Source organism: Pezoporus wallicus, unplaced genomic scaffold (genome assembly GCF_028554395.1).
Source record: "Pezoporus wallicus isolate ANWC-B61680 ecotype Strahan unplaced genomic scaffold, APGP_CSIRO_Pwel_v1 contig_8166, whole genome shotgun sequence".
Lineage (NCBI taxonomy): Eukaryota > Metazoa > Chordata > Aves > Psittaciformes > Psittacidae > Pezoporus > Pezoporus wallicus.
The window spans coordinates 3179945-3201629 of record NW_026638114.1 but is presented as its reverse complement, the minus strand read 5'-3'; the positions used below and the strand labels follow the sequence as shown (position 1 = coordinate 3201629).

The window sequence follows — 21685 nt, the reverse complement described above, 5'->3', positions numbered from 1 at the left end:
GGGACACCTTGGTGTGCTGCAGCCAGTGCTCCTGCCATTTTCCATGAGGACAGGCTGAACAGGATGTTTTACATGGAATTGTGTTAATGGTGAGAGCTTGGCTGCCCTTGTGTCAGTGGCAGGTACAAGGGGGGTTCAAAATGGTCCTGGCCTTGAACTTGTTCAAATCCTGCTGAAGAAGGCAACAACCAGAGACCACCAGCTTGGCTTTCATGGAGAACACTTAACTCCTCTCTCCCCTACAGTGCGAAGTGTGCTTGAGTCTAGCAAGAGAAGCATCCATGGTGATGGGGAAGGGAGCACATGTGCTACAGCTCGTCGCTCTCCGGTAGAATCCGCACCCAGCCTTGCGGCACCCTGTTGAAATTACGCCTGTTGTCAATCACCTCCAGAGTGCTCAGGTTGTCCAGCTCCGTGGCAGGCACAAAGAACAGGTCACTGAGCTGTGTTCTGTCAAACGGGGCAGGAGTCCTGCAGCAGAGAAGCAGCAGATTTAGCATGTTACAAGGAGGGATTGTGAGTAGTAAAGGTGAGAGAAAAAGCAGGTCTGGATTTAGTAACTGAGCCCAGCAGTAGTCTATCAAGGCCTGTAGAAAGTGATAACCCTTCTCTTTGTCCCCAGGATGCCATTAGAGCCTCTGCCAGCCCAGGGAGATGGCCTCTCTTGTACAGAGCCAACCTCAGCTCAAGCTTTAGCAAGCCAGAGTGGGGTTTGGTGCCTGAGTGGCTGTGGAATGGGAGGGAGGAAGCGTGTTGTTACCTTCACTGTAGTCTCTTTTGATGGGCTTCACCGCCAGCAGTAGAGATGAGCTGTGTGTGAAAGGGGTTAGATTAAGAGAGCAAGTGATGGTAACAAACCCTCTGGCCTTCAGGAAGTGACTTATCCACAGCTAAAGTGTTCTGCAGAGGGCTGAGGCCAATAGTGCTGCCTCCTGATGGCTCTAGCATGTGTGCAGGCAACTGCCTCTCTCTTGGCCTTGGCTCTAGGTAGCCTTTTGGGACAGCTTCTCTTCAACAATGACTAACAGGAGGAGCAGTGCGGGGGCAAGAGCTGTCATCCCTTTTTGGAGAAATGTGGAAAGGGATTTGGGAAGAGAGTGACAGCCTCTGAGAAGCCAAGAATGTTGGTTTTGGAGCAGCACATGGAGGCTGAGCTATCAATGAGGCAGAGCTGGGAATATTTGCTTTGGGAAGCGCTGCTTGAACATGAGTAACGTGGCACTGTTTTGCAACAGAAGAGAAATAAAGGGGGAAAAGGTAAAAGAGAGAGGTTTGTTCCAGGAACTTTCTCTCTTCTGGGAAATGACAGTCATTTCCAAAGCTTGGGTTTACTCTCTCTTAAGGCAGTGCAATTTAGCAAAGTGTCCTCACATCATAGCCTGAATAAATCCCAACTTTAAGCAGACTTGAAGTCTGCTTTAACACAGTTGCTGTTGAGATGGTGAATGTGCCCTGTGACCTGGGTGAGCTGAGCTGGGATTCACCTCGCTTTGGGCAACACTACTGGCTTCTCTCTTAGCGGATCTGTTCCCAAAAGCTTGTTTTCCTGCAGTTTGGTATTTGATGAAGTGAGAAGTGATTTAAAAGCCAACAGCTTGGAAGATCATGAAAAGCCCAGTTAAAAGCAGATTGGCTCTCTGAAACTTCATGCCTCGGTGAAGAATTAGAGGAGGTGGCGAGAGGCTTGGTGTTAAATTAGCATCCATCTGTATTAAATAACAGTTCAAGACTTTAAATAGAAAGGCAGCATGTGAGAAGGGAGAAAGAGAACAGGGGAAAGCATTATTCAGAAACATGCCCTTGCTTCAGTCCCCATCCATAAATAAATCCTGAGGCAGGAATATGGGTAAATGTTGAATAAAAGAGCTCAGTGTGTGCAGCAGCTCCTTGTTCTCCCCCTATGGCACCTCCTTGGATGTTACTGCTCCAGGGAAGCTTCTGGGAAGGAAAACCTGAGGGAACAGCTCTTGCAGCCCCTTTGCTTGTCCCTTCTGTTATCCCTCTTCCCTCTCTCCCTCAGCCTCACTCCAGTGCAGACCAGTGCAGCACTCACTGGTGTGGAAGGGGAAATGCAGAGGGAATGAGCATACAGCAGCCTTGTGCTGTGCCCCTCGCCGTGCCACACAGCAAAGCCACAGGGCTGAGGGAGAGAAGAGAAGCAGAGGGATGGTGGCAGCACCATCTCAGCTCCACCAGCTGAGATCTCTGCCCTTTGGGACACAATTGCCATGCAGAGGGGTTGTAGTTCCCAACAGCTCCTTCTGCCAAGCGCTCAAAGCCCAACACTTGTGTCACCCTCAACTTGGATACAGCTTGACTGTGGGTTCAGGAGAGCTGCTGCTTGCAGAGGCCCAGCACCATGGCAGATGATGGTGTGACAGGGAGCAGTGCTGTGCCCTGGAAAGTTAGCTCCAGTGGGAACTTGCCTATTGGAAGGTGACTTTGGCCATCAAGGATAACGTATTGTCATCCTCATGGAAGAAGCTTTTGGGAAGGAGGAGAGCCAGGAGCTCAGTTTGCAGATTCCCTGGGATGATGTTCAGCTTAAAAACTCAGTTGTCTTTATCCTACCTCGGGCTGCTGATGCTTTGCTACCACCAGATCTCCATCTTCTGGATCCCCACCAGGCACCTTTCCAGAAAGGAGATTATCTAGGGTCCCAAACTCTACCCCAGTGTGATTTGGAGGTGCAAGGAGGCAGCAGCCTTCCATACTCCACTCAAAGCATGGATCTTGCCAGGCTGAGCCAGCAGGACCTCCCTGGCCTGAAGACTTCAGTCTCAAGCAGGTGTTTGGAAGGAATCTGGTGACCTCTTAGCACTTTGTGGGAAGATTAACCTTATCCCCCCACTGCTTCCAGCAGCTGCTTGGATACCTTAGTGACATTATGAGAGAGACTTGGCACTATCTGTGCCATTCCTCCACCCAACCCAGAGCTGAGCCTGGCTGGAACAGCAGCTATTCCTTCTCCAGGACCATGAGATCAAGCTGCACTAACACAGTGGTGGAGCTAATAGGAGATGTGGGGAGCTGCTTGAGGCAGGGACCTTTGCAGAGGAGCCACAGAGTGCTCTGTAAAGACGGGATGGAACATTGCATTTCCCTGGCAGGATGCAAAGTGCTTGCTGAGGTAGGGACAGACAGGATGCTGGTGCCTGCTCCTTGGCCAGCATTACCTGTTGAAGCTCCTGAAGTCCCATTGAGAGGGTCTCATGGGTGGCTGGTACTCGCCGAGCACGGCATTGTCCTTGTCACCAAGGAGGTCGTGCCATGGGGATCGGTAGCCCTTGGGGATGGCGGTGACATTGAACTTCTCCGGAGGGACTTCTTTGAGGGGACCTGAGTAGCCTGTGGAGGGGGAGAGGACATGGGCTGATGTGGGTACAGGAGTAGGAACATACAACAGATATACCTGTTATGTATTTATACATATAAGGGTCTGGTGCTCGCTGCCCGCAGCCTCTCATTGTGAGCTGACAGTGGTGTCACCTCTGGGGTGCAGGTGGCATTTACCTGGGGCCAGAGCATCGGGGTTGAGGATTTTACTCATCTGCAGGACTTTCTGTGTCTTCTTGGGCACTTCAGGGGGGCCGCCCTGGGGCGATGCTGCCACGTGGAGCTCGGAGTGGTAACTCTGCTGGCCCCCAGCATCCTCCCCTGCCTGCAGAGGGGAGAGTCAATGGGCACAGGGTGCTCCCCCTGCCCTTTCAAGAGGCTGCTGAAAGCATCTTGGAGCCTCCTTCACCAACTCACCGTCCACTCATTTGCTGCTCCCTCCCTGTCACCTCTCTCTGTGCGGTGTGAGCCACCCGGCCCTGGGAGCTGCAGGAGGTGAGGAGAGGGGTTAGTGATGCACAGAGGGACTGGTGCCTTCCCCTTGCTCTTTGGTGGATGCTGAGCCTTGCCCATCTCCGTACCCATCCCACCAAGCCACCCCTCCTCTCCCTTCATCTCAATGTAACTGCATGGCTGAGACCCCCCTGACCGCACCAGGAATCGATTCTCTGCTGGGAAGGGGCTGTCCCGGTTGGAGCTGGGGCTGAGCCGCAGACCCACCTCCCTGTGGCTGCCGAGGTTCTCAAAGGTGAAGCGCTGCATGCGGCGCTGGCGCTGCTGGAAGAGCCGGGACCCGCGGTTGTGGGGCAGGGAGAGCTCCTCTATCATCAGGTCCTGCGTGGTGCTCATCTTCTTGCCCAGGTCCAGCTGGGGCTCTGGGGGTGGAGGGGGGCAGGGGAGAACACAGCCACAAATGAGGCTGCTGCAGGGCTGGGGACCCCCGTGCCTTGTGCAGGGGCAGCGGTGTCCCATCATTGGGGTCCCTGCTGCTGTGCCTGCACCCGGAGCTGTGCCAGGGACCAGTGTGGGGAATTACCTGGGAGTTACCTCAGCTCCAGAGGCTCTAACAGCTCCTCTCACCCCCATGCATGGACCCCTCCAGCCCTCAACATGCAATGGCTGCCCCTTGGGGCTGTAGTGCGAGAGGGCACCAAGGCACAGAGACCCTGCAGGACCTCAACCAGAGCTGGGTCTGGCCCCTGGGCAGGGAGGGCAGCACTGTCCCGGGACTGGCAGCACCCCCAGAACCCCCTTACCATCCTCAGGGCCCGGTCTCATGATGGCCATTACTTGCTGCTGTGCTCCTGGGGCAGCTCTGTGCAAGGGGGACGGATCCTGCCTGGCTGGAAGAGAGAGGCAGCCGTGGGGTGACACCAAGCATGGGGATGCATCAGCCCCAGGCATTCCATGGGGAGAGGTCAGGCTTGGCTGAGCATCCTCCCTGGCCAGTTTCATCCCTGAGCATCCCCCCTGGCCAGCATCGTCCCCAGGTGTCTTCCCTGGTCAGCATCACTCCTATTCTGCTCTCCATTCAGTTATTGGATGCAGGAGAACATTTAAAGCATGCTGCCCTTCAGCCTCTGCCTGTTGCCTTTCTGTAGGGCAGAAAGTGTCCTCCTTGCCCACAATGAGCCAGTGTCCTCATGCCCTGAGCCCCCTGGGAGCAGCACCCATAGCCTGCAGCCGAGCAGGGCCCTGGCTGCCACCCACCAGCACCTCTGCTCCAGCAGAGCTATTTTCAGCCACGGCCCTGAGGGTGTGGGAGCCACAACCCTGACCCTGCCGGAGCTGGGCACACAGCCAGGAGCTGTGTACCGGGCACCCCACTCTGGGCACACCATACCCTGGCCCCATGGTGGTGATGTCCCCACCACTAAGGGTGGAGTGCTCCCAAGCACCCACCCATCCGCTGACCCCAGTGTGGGACCTCACCTCCCTTACCTGGCCAGGGGATGTCCCTGGCGTTGGACACCAAAGATGCTCTCCTGCTGCGCCGGGGATGAGGCTGAAGCCAAGCTGTGGTCACCAGTGCTTGGTGGCCCCAGCTGGTCCTCCGGGACACCCCAGGGCTCCTGCTGCTTGCCCCAACCCGTGCTGGGCTCCAGACCAGATGCCAAGGTCCAGCGCGGGACAGCAGCTATTTCTGGCTGAGAAAGGGGGCGGAGCGGGGCTGACCCTTGGGATTGGGATCTGTCACCCTGCATGGAGCAGGGGTGGCCCCTGGGGACAGGGATCTGTCACCCTGCATGGAGCAGGGATGGCCCTTGAGGACTGGGACGGTGTCCATGCAGCAGCAGCAGCAGGAGGTGACCATGTGCCACATGTGCACAGGGCCACCTCAGAAGAGATGAGAGTCAGGCTGGTGGGATAACGGCAGTTTATTTCCAAGTAGGATATACACATGTGTGGCGAAGGCGGGTTGTGGCTGGTGAAGCAATGGGAGCTGTGTCCTGAGCAGGACAAGCTGCAGGGATGGGAGCAGGGATGGGCTGTCTCTGATAAAATGTCCTGGAGGAAGGGAAGGGGTGACAAGGACTCCCTGAACAGGGAATGTGCCAGAGCCCCAGCAGCTCAAATGCATCCTTTCTTGGTGCCTGGCTCATGAGCACCAAGGCCACATGCTCTGTGTGGGTACCGCTGGTCTCTGCTGTAACATCTCCTGATACCCCAACCAGCTCCTGCTCACCCTTGGCTGGGGACAAGTGCTTTGGGCACCCATTGCCCTCTTTGAGCACCAATGCTCTGCCCAGGCTCTGCCACATGTGTCCACCCTGACACCCTCCTGTCTCCATCACCCATCCAAAACCTCCCTCTGGCGCTGCTGCCCTCAGGGGCCTCTGCCTGCCCCCAGCCCCTTGCAGGGGTGCTCATGGGGACACCATGTCCCCAAGACACTCTCATCATCACCTCTTGCACCCGCACCTCCTCCAAGCCCCCTGCAACCTGTACTGCTTCCTTCAGCCCCCATAGGCCCACATCCCGTCCCACAACCCCCGCTGCCACAGTGCCCACAGATCCCAGTGTGTCCCTCCATCCCACAGGGATGGGGACAGGGATTGACTGAGACTGGGGATAGGGACAGTGACTCAGCGACTGGGTACAGGATGGGGCTGAGCCTCTTTGCCTGGGCAGGGTCTCAGGGCACCTTGATGTGGCAATAAATATCTTTGGCTCTCTTTTTGGTCACCAGGGAAGGATTTGGGGGAATTTCTTTGAAGAAGGGTTAAAAATAAAACCAAAAGAAATAAAGAACTAGGAGGGGAGGCTGGAATAAAACCCTAACTTTTTCTTCCCCAAATCCGGTTTCAATTGAAACCAGCCAGATCTGGAGGCTGGGAGAAGCTGGGAGAGAGGGCACAGCCACCCCAGGAAAGCAAAGCTGTTGTGACACCCTTGGTGACACCTTTGCATGGGGACAGTGGACCAAAGAACCCATCCCCATCCTGGCTATGGGGCATAGGCTGCAGCAGGCAAGGGCTGTGCTCCCCCTGCTCCCTCTCTGCTGCTGACCACGCAGTCCTGCCCCGAAAGGTTAGGGTGTAAAAATAGAGCGTGGCCATGGGCTGACGGGAGGCAGGAGACACCCGACCCCACTGGCACGACGAGGGGCCTCGGCAGCCCCACAGGGGAGAGGGGACACCGGGATTTGGGGACCTGAGCCCCGAGGGTTGATGTGTGCTCGGTGGGGCCGGTCCCGGTGCTGGTGGGGCTGGGGAGAGGGCGGCCTGGCCCGGGGCTGGCTGGTTTAAGAGGTGCAGGGGGCCCCCGAGGGCAGCCCTCCCGCCTTCATCCTTATGCTGCCGGTCCAGCCCCGCGGGCAGAGGTTGAAGCTGTGGATGCCGGGGCTCTTGGTCCCCGAGTCCTCGGAGTCAAGGGAGACGTCCGAGTCCGTCGGGGACCGGGACGTGCAGCGCTTGGCCACGGCCCGTGCGCCCACCACGGGGGATGGCAGCGGGCTCTTGGGGCTGGGGGACAGCGCAGGGACGGGGCACGGGGCCGTGCTGGGTGGCAGCAGGAGCCGGCGACCCTCTGCCCATGGGGCCCGGGGCATCCCGGGGGACACACAGAACTGGGGGCTCTCCGCCCGGGGTGACCGCAGGGGGCTTTTGCGGGTGGTTGAGGGGCTCCCCATCACGCTGCCGGCAGGCTGCAGAGCCGGGGCTCGGCACCCCTCCATCCGTGCCGGCCGCGGGGACTGGGGCAGGCTGGGGGGGCCGGCGGGGATGGGGGTGAAGGGCCGGGAGCCCTCCGGCCCCACGGCTTTGGGAGAGGAGCTCTTCCTCCGGGCGGCGTTGATGATGTTCCTGGCGAGCCGCGCCTGCATCTGCCGGCTGGCCCGCGGGTCGGCGTCCTGCCGCAGCGGCGACAGCGACCGCTCGCTCCACGGAGGGGACATGGGGGGTCCCTCGTCCAGCTCGGGCACCGAGGCAGGGCTGGCCCAGCCGTCCAGGCTGCCCGTGCGCCGCGCCAGCCGCGGGGTCCATGTGGGTGATGCGGGGAGGGACGTTCGCCTTTCCTGGAGGGACAGAGAGCGGGTTAATGCTCGGGGGATGAAGGGGAAAGAGAAGAGAGACAAGGGCAGGATTGGTGCAGGACAGGCTTCATGCATTGCAGCCCCTGCGAGGGCTCCCCAAAAATGCCTCTGTACCCCTCATCATACCAGGAGCAGGCTGAGCCTGCAATCAATGATCCTTGACCAAAGTATGAACCAGGACCTCTCACTACCTGCAGCATCCTAAAGCCTCCTCCAGGACCATCACCCAGTCGCTGCTCCCCAGCCGGCAGGAAAGAGAAGAGCCAGGTCTGACAGCGCAGAGTGTATTCAGAAAGAGGGGGAAACAACGGAAAACACAGGAGAAATGAAAGCACAGTCGAAAGGCAGCTCAGTACCGCAGGGAGCGCAGTGGGAGCGAGGGATGGGCAGAGGCACGGCTGGACCAGGGGCTGAGCATCACCAGCACCCTGCCTCTGCCCGGCACATCCCTGGCTCCCGGCTGCACAGGAACCCCACAGCATCCCGGTCCCAGCACCATGGGGCTCCGCTGTTCCCCCGGGGATGTGGCTCTTCCTCCGCAGCGTGGAAGCAAACGAGGATAGATCCCGAAGGAGCAGCAACAGAGACAGGAGCAGGCACAGTGAGGCGGAAAGGCGGTGTGTGCCCTCCGGGTTTGCTTTGGTAGGAGGCGATAGGAGCCGGCAGGAGAGAAAGGCTGCGGGTGAGCGGGCAGAGCTAGGCTGCGAGAGCTGGAAAGGCAGGAGGCGAGGGAAGGATGGACGCAGCCAGAGTTGCGATGCTTCGAACAGTTTCCAGGCAAGAGAAGAGAGAAAGTACCGGTGGCCCCATGGGATGGGCAGGCTCCCGATGGCTCTTTGGAATCCTGTGGGCTTTACACCCCGACCTCTGCCACCTTCCCAGGACCCCTCTGCTCCCATTACACCGGGAGCTCGGCAGCGCCTGTCTCACCACTGTCCCAGCACTGCAGCCTCCCAGCTGCTTCTATGTCTTTTTTCCCTCCTTTTAGTGGTTGGTTCAGCTTTTGGCACCCCCGTGCGCCGTTAGGAGGGAAGCCCAAAACTCCCGTATTTTCCTCTCCGCCACCATTACTTGTAATACAAAGAAGGTTTCCACACCTGTGGCTCGATGCCGGCATTCCTGGTGGAGTAGGAGGGCCGGGGTGCCTGAAATCCTGCCTTTGCCCGGGGCGGCAGCAAGCGGCATGGGGAGGCCAGCAGCACATCGGCCGGGGCTCCGGGACCAGGGAAGGGGCTGGAGGTGGTTTGGCCAGAACTGGGCATGGCAGAGGGATGCCAAACAGGGGAAGGAGGCAACGGAGAGGTTGGGCAGGAGGCTTGCTGTGAGTAGGGATAGGCATCTGGAAGAGAGGGTCTGGGTGGAGGCATCTCCTGGAGCATGGACCTTGTTGGTGACTTGGATGGAGAGAGGATGAAGAGTGAAGACTGGAGCTGGTAGGGCTGGTGCTTGGAGATCTCCAGCTCCTTCTGGGAGACCTCATTCTCCATCAGGTTGCCGCTGTACAGAGATGTTGGGGGGGGTTTGGAGGATCTGGAGGGACTCTTGGGGGGGTGTCTGGAGATCATGGGTGACAGGCAAGCGCTGGCATCGTACTTCCAGGAGGGAGGCAGGGACATGGTGGGTGATGGGGACCGCAGCAGCTCGGGCTGCGAGGGAGCGTTGATGATGAACTTCTCCATCCTGGACTGCCGGCGGGCAAAGAGCTCGGCTCCCTTCCCTCTCGCTTCAGTGAGGTTGTGGCTGGGCTGCGGCTTCGGCTTGGGCTTGATGGTGGGAGACTTGAGGCAGGAGGACCACGCTGGAGCATCATCCGCCGGCAGGAGCTGCTGCCCGCCCCGGGCCGTGCTGTTGGGGACAAAGTTGGCAGCTTCAGCCCCGAGGGCAAAGGGCTCATCCTCAGCACCGGGCTCCCCCTGCTCCTTCTGCTTCTTCCTGCTGTCCGCACTTTGAACCAGGTCCAGCAGAAAGGGGTTGGGACCCAGCTTCGGCTTCTCAACAAAGGTGAACATGGGCTTCTTGCCGGTTCTCCGGGCAGCCGACTGCTCCAGGATCCCTGTTTTAGGCAGGGGGTTCGGCCCGCTCTCCCCACAGCCCATGGGGGGACCTGGCAGCATCTTCTGCTCCTGCGGGGGATACAGGGCTGAGTAGGCAGGGGGTGAGCGGACACGGGTGAGCGGCGGGGGGCTGCTCAGGGTCTCTGCATAGGTGGGTGGTGGGGGCACCTCGGTTGCGGGGGGTCCCTCTGCAGGCTGGCTGCTGGTGGGGGATGCCTGGGTGCCGAAGGGTCTGGCTGTTCGGTTCTTCACCGGATTGGGCTTGGCCAGGGTGAGATGGACCTCATAGTACTGCCGGCCCTGAGCCCCGTTGTGCTGCTGGCCGGCAGGGGAGGCTGTCCCTGTGGCTGTCCCTGCTGGTGCGCTGGGCACCTCACTGGGCACCTCGCCATCCTTCCCCTCCTCGGGGCTTCGCGGCAGGCCAAGAGCCGCCGTGATCGGCCCCGCAGGGGCTGCAGCATCCCCGAGCACCCCTGCCCCGCTCTCCATCCCGCTGGCCGCCCGCTCCTGCACGCCGTTCGTGGCAGCCGATGCCATGTTCTCCTTCAGGTAGAGGCTAAGGGGGACCTGCTGGGCTTCAGCCGGCGGATCCCTGCATGGGGACGCATTTGCCTGCAGCCCGCCTGAGGGGGTGCCCGGCTCCAGCTTCACCCCCTGCCCCTCGCCCTCCTCCATGGCTGCCGGCCGGGGCGGGGGGCTCAGCGGCTGCCCCGCGGCATGCCCGGCCCCAGAGAGCCCGTCGACTCGCTGCTTGCGGCGGTTGAAGAGCAGGACGCCCTTGGAGCTGGGGCCGGGCGCCGTGGTGAGCTGCGCCGCGATCCGCCGGCTCCGAGCCTTCGCCTCCTTCAGCTCCTTCTCGGAGAGGCTGGCGCTGCGGGACAGACCTGGGCAGAGGGGATAAAGGGTTAGGGGGCTGAGGGAATGCGGGTCTCAGCCCTCCCCAGCCAGGACCAGCAGCCCTTCCTCCAGGTATCCCCCAGCAGACCAACCCCTTCCCTGACAACAGGGGGATGCCCCGAGGCTGGGGTACACAGGAATATCACAATCCAGGGGTGATGGGAACCCACTGCAGCCCTCACTGAGATGCTGAGCTGCAGCTCTGCACACTGGGGGAACAGACAGCAAAGCTCAGGGGCACTCAGGACCTTTCCTCCCTTCCCACCCTGTATTTCAGCTGGGCTCTGTGCACCCACCGCAGTGACCCCATGGGAAAGGAATTTCTCCCAGGGCTCCAGCATGTCTCATGTTGCAGCTCACACGGTTTTGGCCCCCGGCTCGAAGAGGCAACAGGCAGGGAAGGGGGCAGTGCGTGTTCCCCTCGCCCCTAATCCCGGCACTCTCAGCCCGGAGCGGGCAGGAAAGCAAACCCAGCACCAGCGGGGAGATGCCATCCCACCATCACCTCATGGCAAGGCTGGTGGCCAGCCCCATCTGGGGACGGATTTAAGGAGCAACACGAGATGGCAGCAGCTGACAGAGGCTGTGCAGATCCTGACCCGCCGGACACACGCAAGGAGCCAACCTCATGGCTTGAGAGCCTATGTAAGTGCTAAAAGCGAAGCGTTACAAGCCCGGTGAAAGCCGCGCAGTGAGCAGCAGGAGTAGCGCTGTGCTTCTCGTGTGTTGGCCAAAAGGTCATGGCACCAGCCCTTCCCAAAGGCCAAAAGGATGTGGAGCTGCCGGGAACACATTTTCTCAGGGTGAGCAATTTCCTACAATCTCGCCCGTGGGAAGGGCAGCATTCCCGGCCCTGCCGAGCCCACTGCTTGGGAGCATCAGCATCACCCCAGTGCCCAGCAAGGGTGCAGCCCCCTCCTCAAAGGCGCTGCTGGGATAGCTGTGATGGGGTGTCCCTGCTCCGGTCCCGGCAGGGAAGTGGGTGGTGAGGGCCCTTCCCTTCCCAACTCTTCCTTTATTCCCTTCCTTCATGTGTTTCTCATTTTCTTGCCTTCTGTGCCGCTTGGGAGCCTTCCAGGATATTTTCAGCAGTGGCTCAGCCTACCAGCGAGGGAAGGGATGGATGACTAAGCCAAATCCTTCCAGCGAGCCCACGGTAAAGCAGGAGGGCTGTGCAAGCTGGGCATCTCGGCATCTCCTCTTCCTCACCCTTCATCCCTCCCACCTCCTTCTGCACCCAGCAAGTCCCTGCCCTGATCCCAGCATCGCTAAGGCGTGTAGGATGGCCCTGCCTCACTGGAGAGGAGGAGGATGAGGGTGGATGAAGCATTCAGGCTGCCGAATAGGAGGGGTTTGGCTGGGCATGGAGGAGGAGAGGCAGAGATGCCAATGGAAACTCTCCCCTGGAGAGGCAAGGAGAGGCAATGAGAGCCGAGGAGCCGTCCCGCAGCAGCAGCATCCCCTTTAGCGCCCGGCATTGTTTAACGCCCCGTTCCTATTTGCTTTGGCGGCGGCACAGAGCGGGGCCGCGGTTTCCTCCGGGCGCGCTGGCTGGAGGGCGGCCAGCGCCGCGGCTCCTGCTCCATGGGGTCGCCCTCGCCGCCTTTATCTCCGAAGCGGAGCAGAACCAGGGCCAAGGAGCCGTTGAGAAACCAGCCACAGGCTCCAGCTGTCTGCAGCCTGCGTGCTCCGAGCCCAGCATCCCGCTTCCTCGGAGGCCCGGGCCGCCAAAGAAGGCGAGATCTCAGCGGAGCCATTTCGCAGCCTCTCGTTCTTGCTACTGCCTTTTCACAGCAACCGAGGGGCCCTGGGGGATCTCCTCCATGCTGGAGGGATGATTCAGCTCTTGGCCAGCCCGTTCCTGCCTGGACAGGCCACCGGATACAGTCCTGTATAGCCGGGACCAGCGCCAGGATTTGTCCCACAGAATTTGCTCCCAGGTACCCCCATCCCTGTTCCCCCAACCCTCTGGGCCAGGGTGTGCTGCAGAGTGGGAACCCCCCACCTGAAATTCCCTGCCTGACATCCATTCCCAGCATCATCTCACAGTCCCCTATCCTCTATGCAATTCCAGCAGCTCCTCTGCCCCTGCCCTCCTGGTACCCACCATTCCCGGGATGCTCCACCTGAGCCTGCTGGAACTGAATCCCTCAGGATACTAAATGGGGATAAGAATTGCTCTTCACACCCAACTTTTATCGCACGGATGGAGAGCACCGACTCCTCCGGCAGGCCAGGAAATTACAGAGCACACCCTGCACACCACCCTGCCTGCTCAGCTCCACAGACAGATGGACAGACCCTGCAGCCCTGCAACCGGCGCTGCAGGTACCACTGCAAATGATGCTCATCATCTATTGACCAGGGGTGACATACCATCCACAGGCAAAGGACAGGGACCTCCTCCCTCCCCTCTCTGCTCCAGGCTGAGCCATGGGATTAAGTTATTCAACCTGGTGTGAAAGCCTTTAGCCATCTCCCACCATAGCCTGAGGGACCCCGTCCCTGGCAGCACCCATCCTGGCCACAGGGAATGACCCTTCATCCTTCCCCAGCATCCCAAGCCATGGAGGGACTCCCAGACAGGCTCTGGATGGGTGCTTTTCCCAGTCCCAGGCAGGAAGGAGCTGAACACACTAAGAACACGGAGATGCTGAGGAGGAGGAGGAGCGTTGTGGGGCTGAAGGCAGCCCAAGGAGCACAGGGAGGAGGTGAAAGCAGAGCTATGTGCAGCCAAGGGGCTCACAAGGCACTGGAAACTGGCTTCCGCCCATTAACGCTAGTCCAGTCCAAAATCCAAAGGGTGACTGGCTCTTGTTGAGCTCTTCCACTCTTCCTTCCTTCCTTCCCATGCCTCACACCAGCTCACCACCACGCCACCCTTTGGGAAGGAAACGTCTCCCCTCTCCAAATGTCCTAGCTTCTTCCAAGAACAATGAATCCAATCCCACCAGCCATCTCCACTGCTGCATCCCTGCACTGGGAGTCCTCTGCGCCCAGGGATTCCAGGGAAGGAGATGATCCATGTTTCCCACAAGGCCCCTGGGCTCCCAGCACATGTGAGCTGAGCCAACAGCCCCTGAGCACTTCAGCTCCAGCCAGAGGGGCCTTTAGATCCCTATCTATATATTTATACAGGCACTTGCTCCATAGGTTTCCTGTTGCTCCAAAGGTGACTTCCAGCAACATCCCCCAAGTGCAGGGCTTAACAGCTTCTTACCGAGCTGTCAGTCATCCTTCTTGCAGCACGTTCTGTGCTTTCCCCTCCAGAGCGAGGATGACGAAGGTGATGAAAAGCATTTTTTTGTTGCTCTCCCCTCCTGGCCAGATGAGGGGGAAAAAATCCCTTCCAGCTCAGCTTTCCATGCAAAGGATGGGTTTCCCTGCACAGCGCCACTGCAAAGTGTCTGAAGTCCAGCCAGCAAAGGCTGGAGACACCATCTGACCCCAAAGGATGGTGAGCAATGTATTAGGCCCTGCCTGTGGCCTGTCCTCTGCCCTGCCATGGACTCCAACAGCTGGAATGGGGTGAGGATCTGGCTCCAAGATGCAGGGAAAGGAGATGCCCCAGGGCTCTCTGAGCTGGCAGATTCAGTGTACATTGCTGGTCTTGATGTGGCCTGGATGTCACAAGAAGAAAAGCAGTGATTTGGAAGCTGTCACCTTGCAGTGGGTGGCTGTGAGCACAGGCCATGGTGCTGAGTCCTTGTATGGAGAAGCCAAGAGGTACCAGAGTCCTGGTGGGGCCGGTGGGATGCAACAGGCTGTGAAATCTTGGAATCCAGAACCTTCAGGTTGGGCTCTATCCCTACTCTGCTCCTGGTTTGGATGCTCATGGCTGCATCCATCCCAATGCTGCAGCCCACCTTGCCCAGCTCACAGGGTGATGCTCAGGATGTCCCACTGGACAACCCACCAGCCCCAGGGCTGCCCATTGCCGTGCAGAGCATGGACCAGAACCTCCAGATCCACCTTCACACAGTGCAGCAGCCGCCTTCCATAACCAGCAGGTGATTCTCCCGCTTTCCCAGCATTTCTTGGGATGCTGTGGATGATCCCAAATGGTGCATTTTGCTGGCAAAATCCCACTGGCAAACCCAAGAATTAAACAAAGACAAACCCCATCTCCAGAGGGACACAGGCCTCGTGTCATCCCCCTGCCATGAACTCACGCACACATCTACAGCCAGCAGTGCTGGAGAGGGGGAAGCCAGTGTTTTCACCCAAACATTGAGGGCTTTGGACACCGAGGAAATGGAAGCAGGTTTTTTGGTAGAGAAGCCAACTGGCCTTTTGCCCCAGCTACAGCTGTGCAGGGCTTTTGCAAGGCGCACTAATTCACACACATTTAAATCTGCGCTTCCCTCCAGCTCCCAGAGTTATCCCGAATAATCTGCTGCTAGGAAAACAAGGAGGGTAGCACAGGCAGGCAGCCGAGCCAGCTAGGAACAGATCTGATTCAAACATATGGATAAAACCATGTCCATTTTCAGCTTCATTCCCAGCTTCCAACCCTCCTGCACTCCAGATATAAAACCTTCATGAAGTTTCTATCTGTGCTGGCCTGGAAGTCTCCATCTGAAGCAGTGGGTGCTGTGGTGGGAGCAACCCCTCCTGCCTGGCAGGATGCACTGTGCTGGGGCCTCTCTTCATGGGCGCCTTTGCCAGTGACAAAATCTGGCACAGCGAGAAAATCCGATGTGGTTGCAAGTTTTCCCTGTGCTCTGCTCGCGAGGGCTTTGTTGGATTTGGAGCTCTTTGCCTCCCCACGCTCCTGCCGGCTCACAGCCGTGCCCCTGCTTTGCTCAGCACCCAAATCCTGCTGAAAGTAGTCCTGAGGCTCTCATCTCCTACTCCCGTCCAGGGACTGGGGGGAGTTAATGGGGGCTGGCTGCCCCTGCCCCAGCCCCATTGCCCCCCTGGGCATGCCAAGCCCAAGGAGCAGTCCCAGCCCTGCTATATCTGTGCTGGGGAAGAAGAGACTGTTGCTATTGCAAAAGCAGAGGCAGCACCTTCCCCCAGCCAGCCTAAATTAAGCTTTCAGCTTTGCAGAAGGAGGCTGGAGCTGGGCAGATCTCCTCCGGGCTGCCCTGCCATCCCTCCGTCCTGAGTGCAGCACAGCCAGCACAGCCCGTGGCCGGGTACCACAGGACCCCATCCCTCCTGGCAAGTGAGTTCTACCCCATCAGTGCTCGGACTGTCTGTGATACATCCCAGGCTGCAGGGTGACAGCCCCATCGGGCTGGTGCCACAAGCCAGAGGCAGTGGCCTGGCGAGAGAAGGTCATCCGGATCGGCTGGACGGAGCGGGATGAAACGGGGCCTTCGCCTGTCCCTTGCACAACCCGTAAGGGATCCATCCCGCTGGCTGTGCCAAGGCGGAGGGACAGACCTCGTGTCTCCAGCACAGGGTAGCACAGCCAAGGGAGATCACGTCCCCGTCACGGGGGACAGGGGACAGTGCAATGGGAAGACGCTCTGCAGAGCTGGGAGCTGCGACCCTGCTGAACCCCGGGGGAGACCCCTACGTCCCTTCACATCCCCCCGCTGTGCCCCCCACGTCGGATCCCCGGGTGTGGGCAAAGGGAACCGACCCCCGCCAGGCTCATCTATAGAGAAGGACCCCGCTCTGCCCTCCTCTCCCCGCGGCTCCACTCGCCTGCCCTTCGCCCACCATCAGCACCCAAGGCGGGGTCTGGACGTGCACTCCGGGACCCCCATGCACCCTCCGTGCACCCCCCTCCAATGCACCCCCATGCACTGCCAGCCGCCTGCACCCCCGGACATCCCCAGATCCCAGCACCCCCCCTGCGCTCCCACCTGCTCCCCGCTTCCATACGGGCACCCCTCGCCCCCCTCGGTTCCTGCCCCCGTCCCCCCCCCGCCCCAGCCCCGCAGCCCCTGCCGGGGGCAGCCGCCGCCTCCCCAGCCCCGGCCCTACCCGCGGTGCCGGTGCCGCCGCCGCCCCTCGCAGCCCGACTGCACCGGGGAGGAGGCGGCGGGCAGGAAAGTTGCGGCAGCTCCGCCCTCGGAGCGGGCCCGGGGGGGGGGGACGGGGGACTGCGGGCGGGGGCAGGGGCCGGGGGTGGCGGGTCCCGCTGGTCCTGCCCCTGCCCGCCCCGCCCGCCCGCCCGGACGGGACGGGTCCCCCCTTCCCCGGCGGCACCGGCTGCCCCCCGCGGCCCCGCTCCGCCGCTGCCCGTCCCGGGTGGGTCTGCCCTGAGCCGGCTGCCGGGTGAGAGCAGCCGGAGCGGCCCCTTACCCAGCCCGGGCAGTCCCTGACCCCGTCAGAGGCACCCTCCTTATCCCATCCTGGGGCACCCCTTTCCCGGCCCTGTACATTCCCTCCATCCAATGCTGGTGCACCCCTCTTATCCCATCCGGGGAAACCCCCTTTCCCAGCCTTGTGGATTCCCCTCATCCCATCCTGTGACATTCCCCTTCCCCAGCCCTGTGCATTCCCCTTTCCCAGTCCTCACCCTATTCCCTCCTCCTGGCACTGCTGGGGACCTGCAGGACCCCACGTTTCAGGCACTGGCAGGGTAGCAGGGCCAGTTTCCCCAGTGCATAAAGGGTTTGGGGCATTTGGAGTAGGGCAAAACCCCAGCACTGGTGTCACCACCCTGGGGACACCCTGGGACCAAGAGCCCTCTACCAGGGGTGCTCTGCTCCCTGTGACAAGGAGACCAGAGCCGCGGGTGTGGAGCCAGCATCAACCCCTGCTTCACTGCCCTGCAGAGCTCCCGGGCGCTGCTGCGGGTGGGACCAGCCTCACCCCCTTCCCTGCCTATCCACACCACAGGATAAGCTCTTGGATTCATTTTTTGCCTGATTTCCTTTCTTCCTGCCCCTCTTTGCTTTTTTGTGCTTTTCTGGTTTTTGAGGGAGACTGGCGCTGGCCCGGCAGCCCCCGGGGAGCAAACCCTGCCGTGTATTTGCACACCAGACAGAGAAACCAGTCCTGCCTCCTGCATCTTCCCGTCCCTGCCTCTACCCGGGGCTCCTGCGCTCCCCGGCCTGCCCCGAGAGGTGCCAACCAGCCCGGGCCGCTGTGCCGGATATTTGGGAGCAGCCAGCCTGGCCTTGGGCTGCTGGATGGGGACCAAAGGGGCACATGGGACCCGCCTGGGTGGGTCTGCACTGCTCGGGGTGCACCTGCTTGGCTCCCAGCTCTCAGGGCCACCCCTGCATGATTCTGGGTGCAGATGGATGCGCCTCTTTCTCTGACATGGAGTGGGGTTTCTTGTTCCTCAGCCATGTATGGAGAAGAGAAGCAAATCCCTAGCACAGCCCATGGGTGCTCCTGCAAGCACCCTGCTGCAGAGGCAGCCCCGATGCTGATGCCATGAGCCAATGTTGCATGGGGACCTGCCCTTCCCTCCCTCCTCTGCTGCCATCCCTGCTCTGAACCAAACCTCTCCTTTGCAACCCTGAAGGGTTTTGGGGAGATCCCATCCCTGCTGCCAGCACTCAGGACCCTCAGTGACATCCTGCCCGGAGGCTCTGGAAAGTGTGACGGGTGCTGCAGGCAGCGGCTGGTGGTGATCTCACTTCGGAGGGGGAGGAAACGGGACAAACTCTTTCCAACAAACCTGTGGAGTTACTTTAAAATTCCAGGCTGGCAGCAAAAGCGCTGGATGGAGGCGAGGGGTAGGAAAACGCTGAGCCTGGACACGGTCAGGCCTGACCTTTCCCCACCGCAGACCTGCCATCCCAGCGCACAGTGAGGAATGGGAAGACTATTTGGGTCCATCTGGTTTGTGGGCTGAGCCCTGAAACACAACACTCGGACGGCAAAGGGAGCTGCTGGGGCAGCAGCGAGCCAAAAAGCTTGGCTGCGCTTCACAGCCCTTCTCCCATGCAGGGAGCTGTTCGGTTTTGAGGGTGTCTGACACCCCAGAAAGGCAGGGGATGGATTTTGGACACCAGGTTCATATCCAGCATCCCCATCCCTCCCTGTGATGGGGGTTGCTTGGAGAAAAGCAGGCTGCGAGCAGAGTAGCCGCATCCAATACAGCATCCCATGGGGACAGTGACACACCGGCCCCGGCGCCACATGGCTGCAGAGATAACAGCTGGGCAGGAGGAAAATAGACAGAAGGGTGGAAGCAGGGTGTGAAAATGGGTCTGATGCCTGTAAGAGGATGGGTCTGCCACGGGGGGGGGGGATGGTCCAGGCACGGGAGCAGCCACAGTAACACTGGGTATGTGCCTGTATTTGTGTCACTGTGGCTGAAGCGACAGTCACGGGTGGAGAGGAGTGTCTGTGAAACAGGGCTGCAATGGCAGAGAGCATTGTAGGGAACAACCAGCCCGAAATAAAGTGCTTAGTTTTTAACCCAGGGGCTGAAAGAGAGATGGCTCCAAGCCATGTAATGAATGCTTGGTCATTCCCACCCCAGCAGAACAGGGAAAGGAGTCCCTGTCCCATGCAGCACCCCAGGAGCTGGCTCTGATCACCCTCTTTTGGCAGGGTCCTCCCAGGCCCCATGGCCAGGGTGAGGGCCGGGAATCCCACCCCATCCGTGCCCCACTCCGGGTTCAGTTGAGTTCTTGGAGACTGCAAGAACCCTCCTGCTGCCTTCCCACCCCCCTCCCGAGAAAAGCCACAGATTCCTCTTATTTTTAAGGCCACAGAGATCATCTCAAGCTAAAACAGTCCCAGGGCTCAGCCGGGAGCCTGGGACCTCGAACCCAGCAGAGGTCCTGCCTTGGGAAGAGCTGGGTGTTCCCAGCACTGTGCTGGGAGCATGCAGTGCTCTTTGGGATGGGGGGCATGGCCAAAGGGGATTTCTCTTACCCGCTTTCCTCGGCTCACTGGCGGGCTGGATGAGGACCCGTTGGATCTTCACCACTTTCCACTCCTGGCTGGGGTTGGCTGTGGGGCTGGTTGCTGCAGTGGGCACCCCTGGGGCAGAGCTGGGGCATTTTGGGGGGGCTGCAGGTTCAGCCACCAAGCTCAGGCTGCTGCCATCCAACATGGGACCCATCGTGTCCCCATTGAGCCCCTCGGGCTTCCCTCCCTCTGGTCCCATCAATTCCTCGTGCTCAACCGGCTCGGAGGCAGGAGCATCCCGGAGCTGATAGCATCTCTGCACCGCTCTGCTCCCCATCTCCTGCCAGCAACTGGCGTCCCCCTGGGTGTCCCTCTCTGCTGTGCCACAGACACAGGGGTCATGTGCAACCTGGCCGGGCTGGGAGTGCAGGCAGGGCTGCAGGATCCTCGCCTTCAGTGTCGTTGCTGCTTTCTTGCACTGGCACTTTCAAACCTGCTCTGCATGGCCAGGGGGGTGGCTCCTCCCCGGCAGCATCCTTCAGACCATGGGCAGCATCCCAGAGGGAAGATGGACACGTGCTTGGGGCTTTACTCCTCTTGCAGGCAGGAGGACCAGGCACGATGGCACGGGAGCAGGCAGCTTTTGGAGATCTAGGCGCAGGAATCTGCCCAGAGGAAAGCCAGCAGCAAGGAGGATTTTGCAGGAATTTCTCTTTTCCAGGCAGGCTGAGGTGCAGTGTCCAAGGACCTGTGCAATAGGAAGAGGGAGCATTGAGGATGCTTGTGCATGCACTGATTTCTTCTGGACACAGCCAGTCGGGTGGCTTCCGACATCCCCAGCCTAGGATCCATGAGGAAGAATTCCCTGAGATGCAAACACTCCTTAAAAGCTCATTTGCCAATGCTCCCCACCCCAGCACCCTCATCCATCCATCCTTATCCTGGAGACAGCACCCAGGGCTGGACCCCTGTGCCCAGCTCCCTTTGCTTGTACAATTTGTGCAGACACCCCAGTTGGGGGGCAGCAGCTCCCAGCATCCAGCTAACAAATCTGTCCCTAACCAGAGTGACTCAGGCGGCGCCGGGACACGTGCAGACAGACTCGCTTCCCTCGTGGCCAGCATAAATCCTGCTGAATGACGGCATGCACCGACACAGCCGAGAGGCGAGGTACCAGCTGGGACACAGGGATGTCGTCGCTCCGGGGACAGGATACGGGTTACAGCACACGGGGAAATTCCTGTGCTGTGAGTGCTCCACAGCGTCACCAGCCCTGCTCGATGCAGGGCTGAGATCCAGGGGAGCATCCGCTGGGCATCGCTGATGATGGGAGACCCCCAGAGGACATGGACCACGCTGGGATTCCCAACACAGCAGACAGAGGAGAAGAGGTTTCTGCTCAACGCAAGCTCCTCCCTGAGTTATTGCAAGGTTTCTGGGTGCAATATTGCTATAGTCCTCTTCATCAGGGACTGCAGTGACAGGACAAAAGGGAAATGGGTTTAAACTTGAACAGGGGAAGTTCAGGTTGGATATAGTGAAGAAGTTCCTTACTGGAGAGTGATGAGGCACTGGAACAGTGGTAAATGCCCCATCCCTGACAGTGTTCTAGGCCAGGTTGGATGGAGTCTTGGGCTATATGGTCCGGTATGAGGTGTTCCTGCTCACGGCAGGGGGTTGAAACTCTCAAGGTCCTTTCCAACCCAAACCGTTCTGTGAGTCTATGAACAAGAAAATGCCCCAGGTCCATGCCACAGGTTGAGCTGAGGCAGGAATGCACCCTGCTACAAAACTTTCCCACCCTTAGCAAGGTTATGTTGGAAGCAAAGGCAGTTTGAAAGCAGCTTTGCTGCTGAACAGGCACTCAGGCGCTTTCCAAACACAAGGCTGCATTTTTTGGAGGATTCCCAAAGGAAATCTTCTGCCCTTTCAGAAATCCTTCCTCTGTCGCAGTTACTCAGCACGGATTTGCAGGGAGATCCTGGGGGGAACATTTCAGTGCTCCTCTCTGAAAGAGTAATCTCACCCTGCTCTTTATGTAATTCCCCAATAGTCGCGGGAAGCCACCCACATCTTTCCTTAGAAACAG

At 59.6% G+C, this 21685-nt stretch overlaps 2 protein-coding genes across 6 annotated transcripts in view; both read right to left on the bottom strand.

Moving 5' to 3' along the window:
- Positions 1 to 293: 293 nt before the first annotated feature.
- MYOZ3 (myozenin 3) overlaps positions 294 to 21685 on the bottom strand; it is a 136996-nt gene continuing 115604 nt past the window's right edge. The window contains exons 2-8 of one of the 5 annotated variants that reach the window (XM_057409581.1): positions 5278 to 5401; positions 4593 to 4679; positions 4057 to 4211; positions 3754 to 3822; positions 3514 to 3661; positions 3177 to 3348; positions 294 to 471 (exon numbers count right to left, since the gene is read on the bottom strand). In XM_057409581.1, coding sequence (XP_057265564.1) covers positions 309 to 471; positions 3177 to 3348; positions 3514 to 3661; positions 3754 to 3822; positions 4057 to 4211; positions 4593 to 4623 — 738 coding nt within the window. In that variant the 5' untranslated portion in view covers positions 4624 to 4679; positions 5278 to 5401 and the 3' untranslated portion in view covers positions 294 to 308. Of the gene's footprint in view, positions 472 to 3176; positions 3349 to 3513; positions 3662 to 3753; positions 3823 to 4056; positions 4212 to 4592; positions 4699 to 5268; positions 5402 to 21685 lie in introns of those variants that run through there. The other 4 variants (XM_057409580.1, XM_057409577.1, XM_057409578.1 and 1 more) reach the window with 4 other exon arrangements.
- SYNPO (synaptopodin) lies at positions 6597 to 19810 on the bottom strand. Its single transcript, XM_057409399.1, has 5 exons — positions 19621 to 19810; positions 17815 to 17911; positions 16762 to 17048; positions 8968 to 10808; positions 6597 to 7852 (listed from the first exon to the last, which is right to left on the bottom strand). The coding sequence occupies exons 1-5, from the start codon at positions 19808 to 19810 to the stop codon at positions 7082 to 7084; spliced, it is 3186 nt and encodes a 1061-aa protein (XP_057265382.1). The 3' UTR covers positions 6597 to 7081.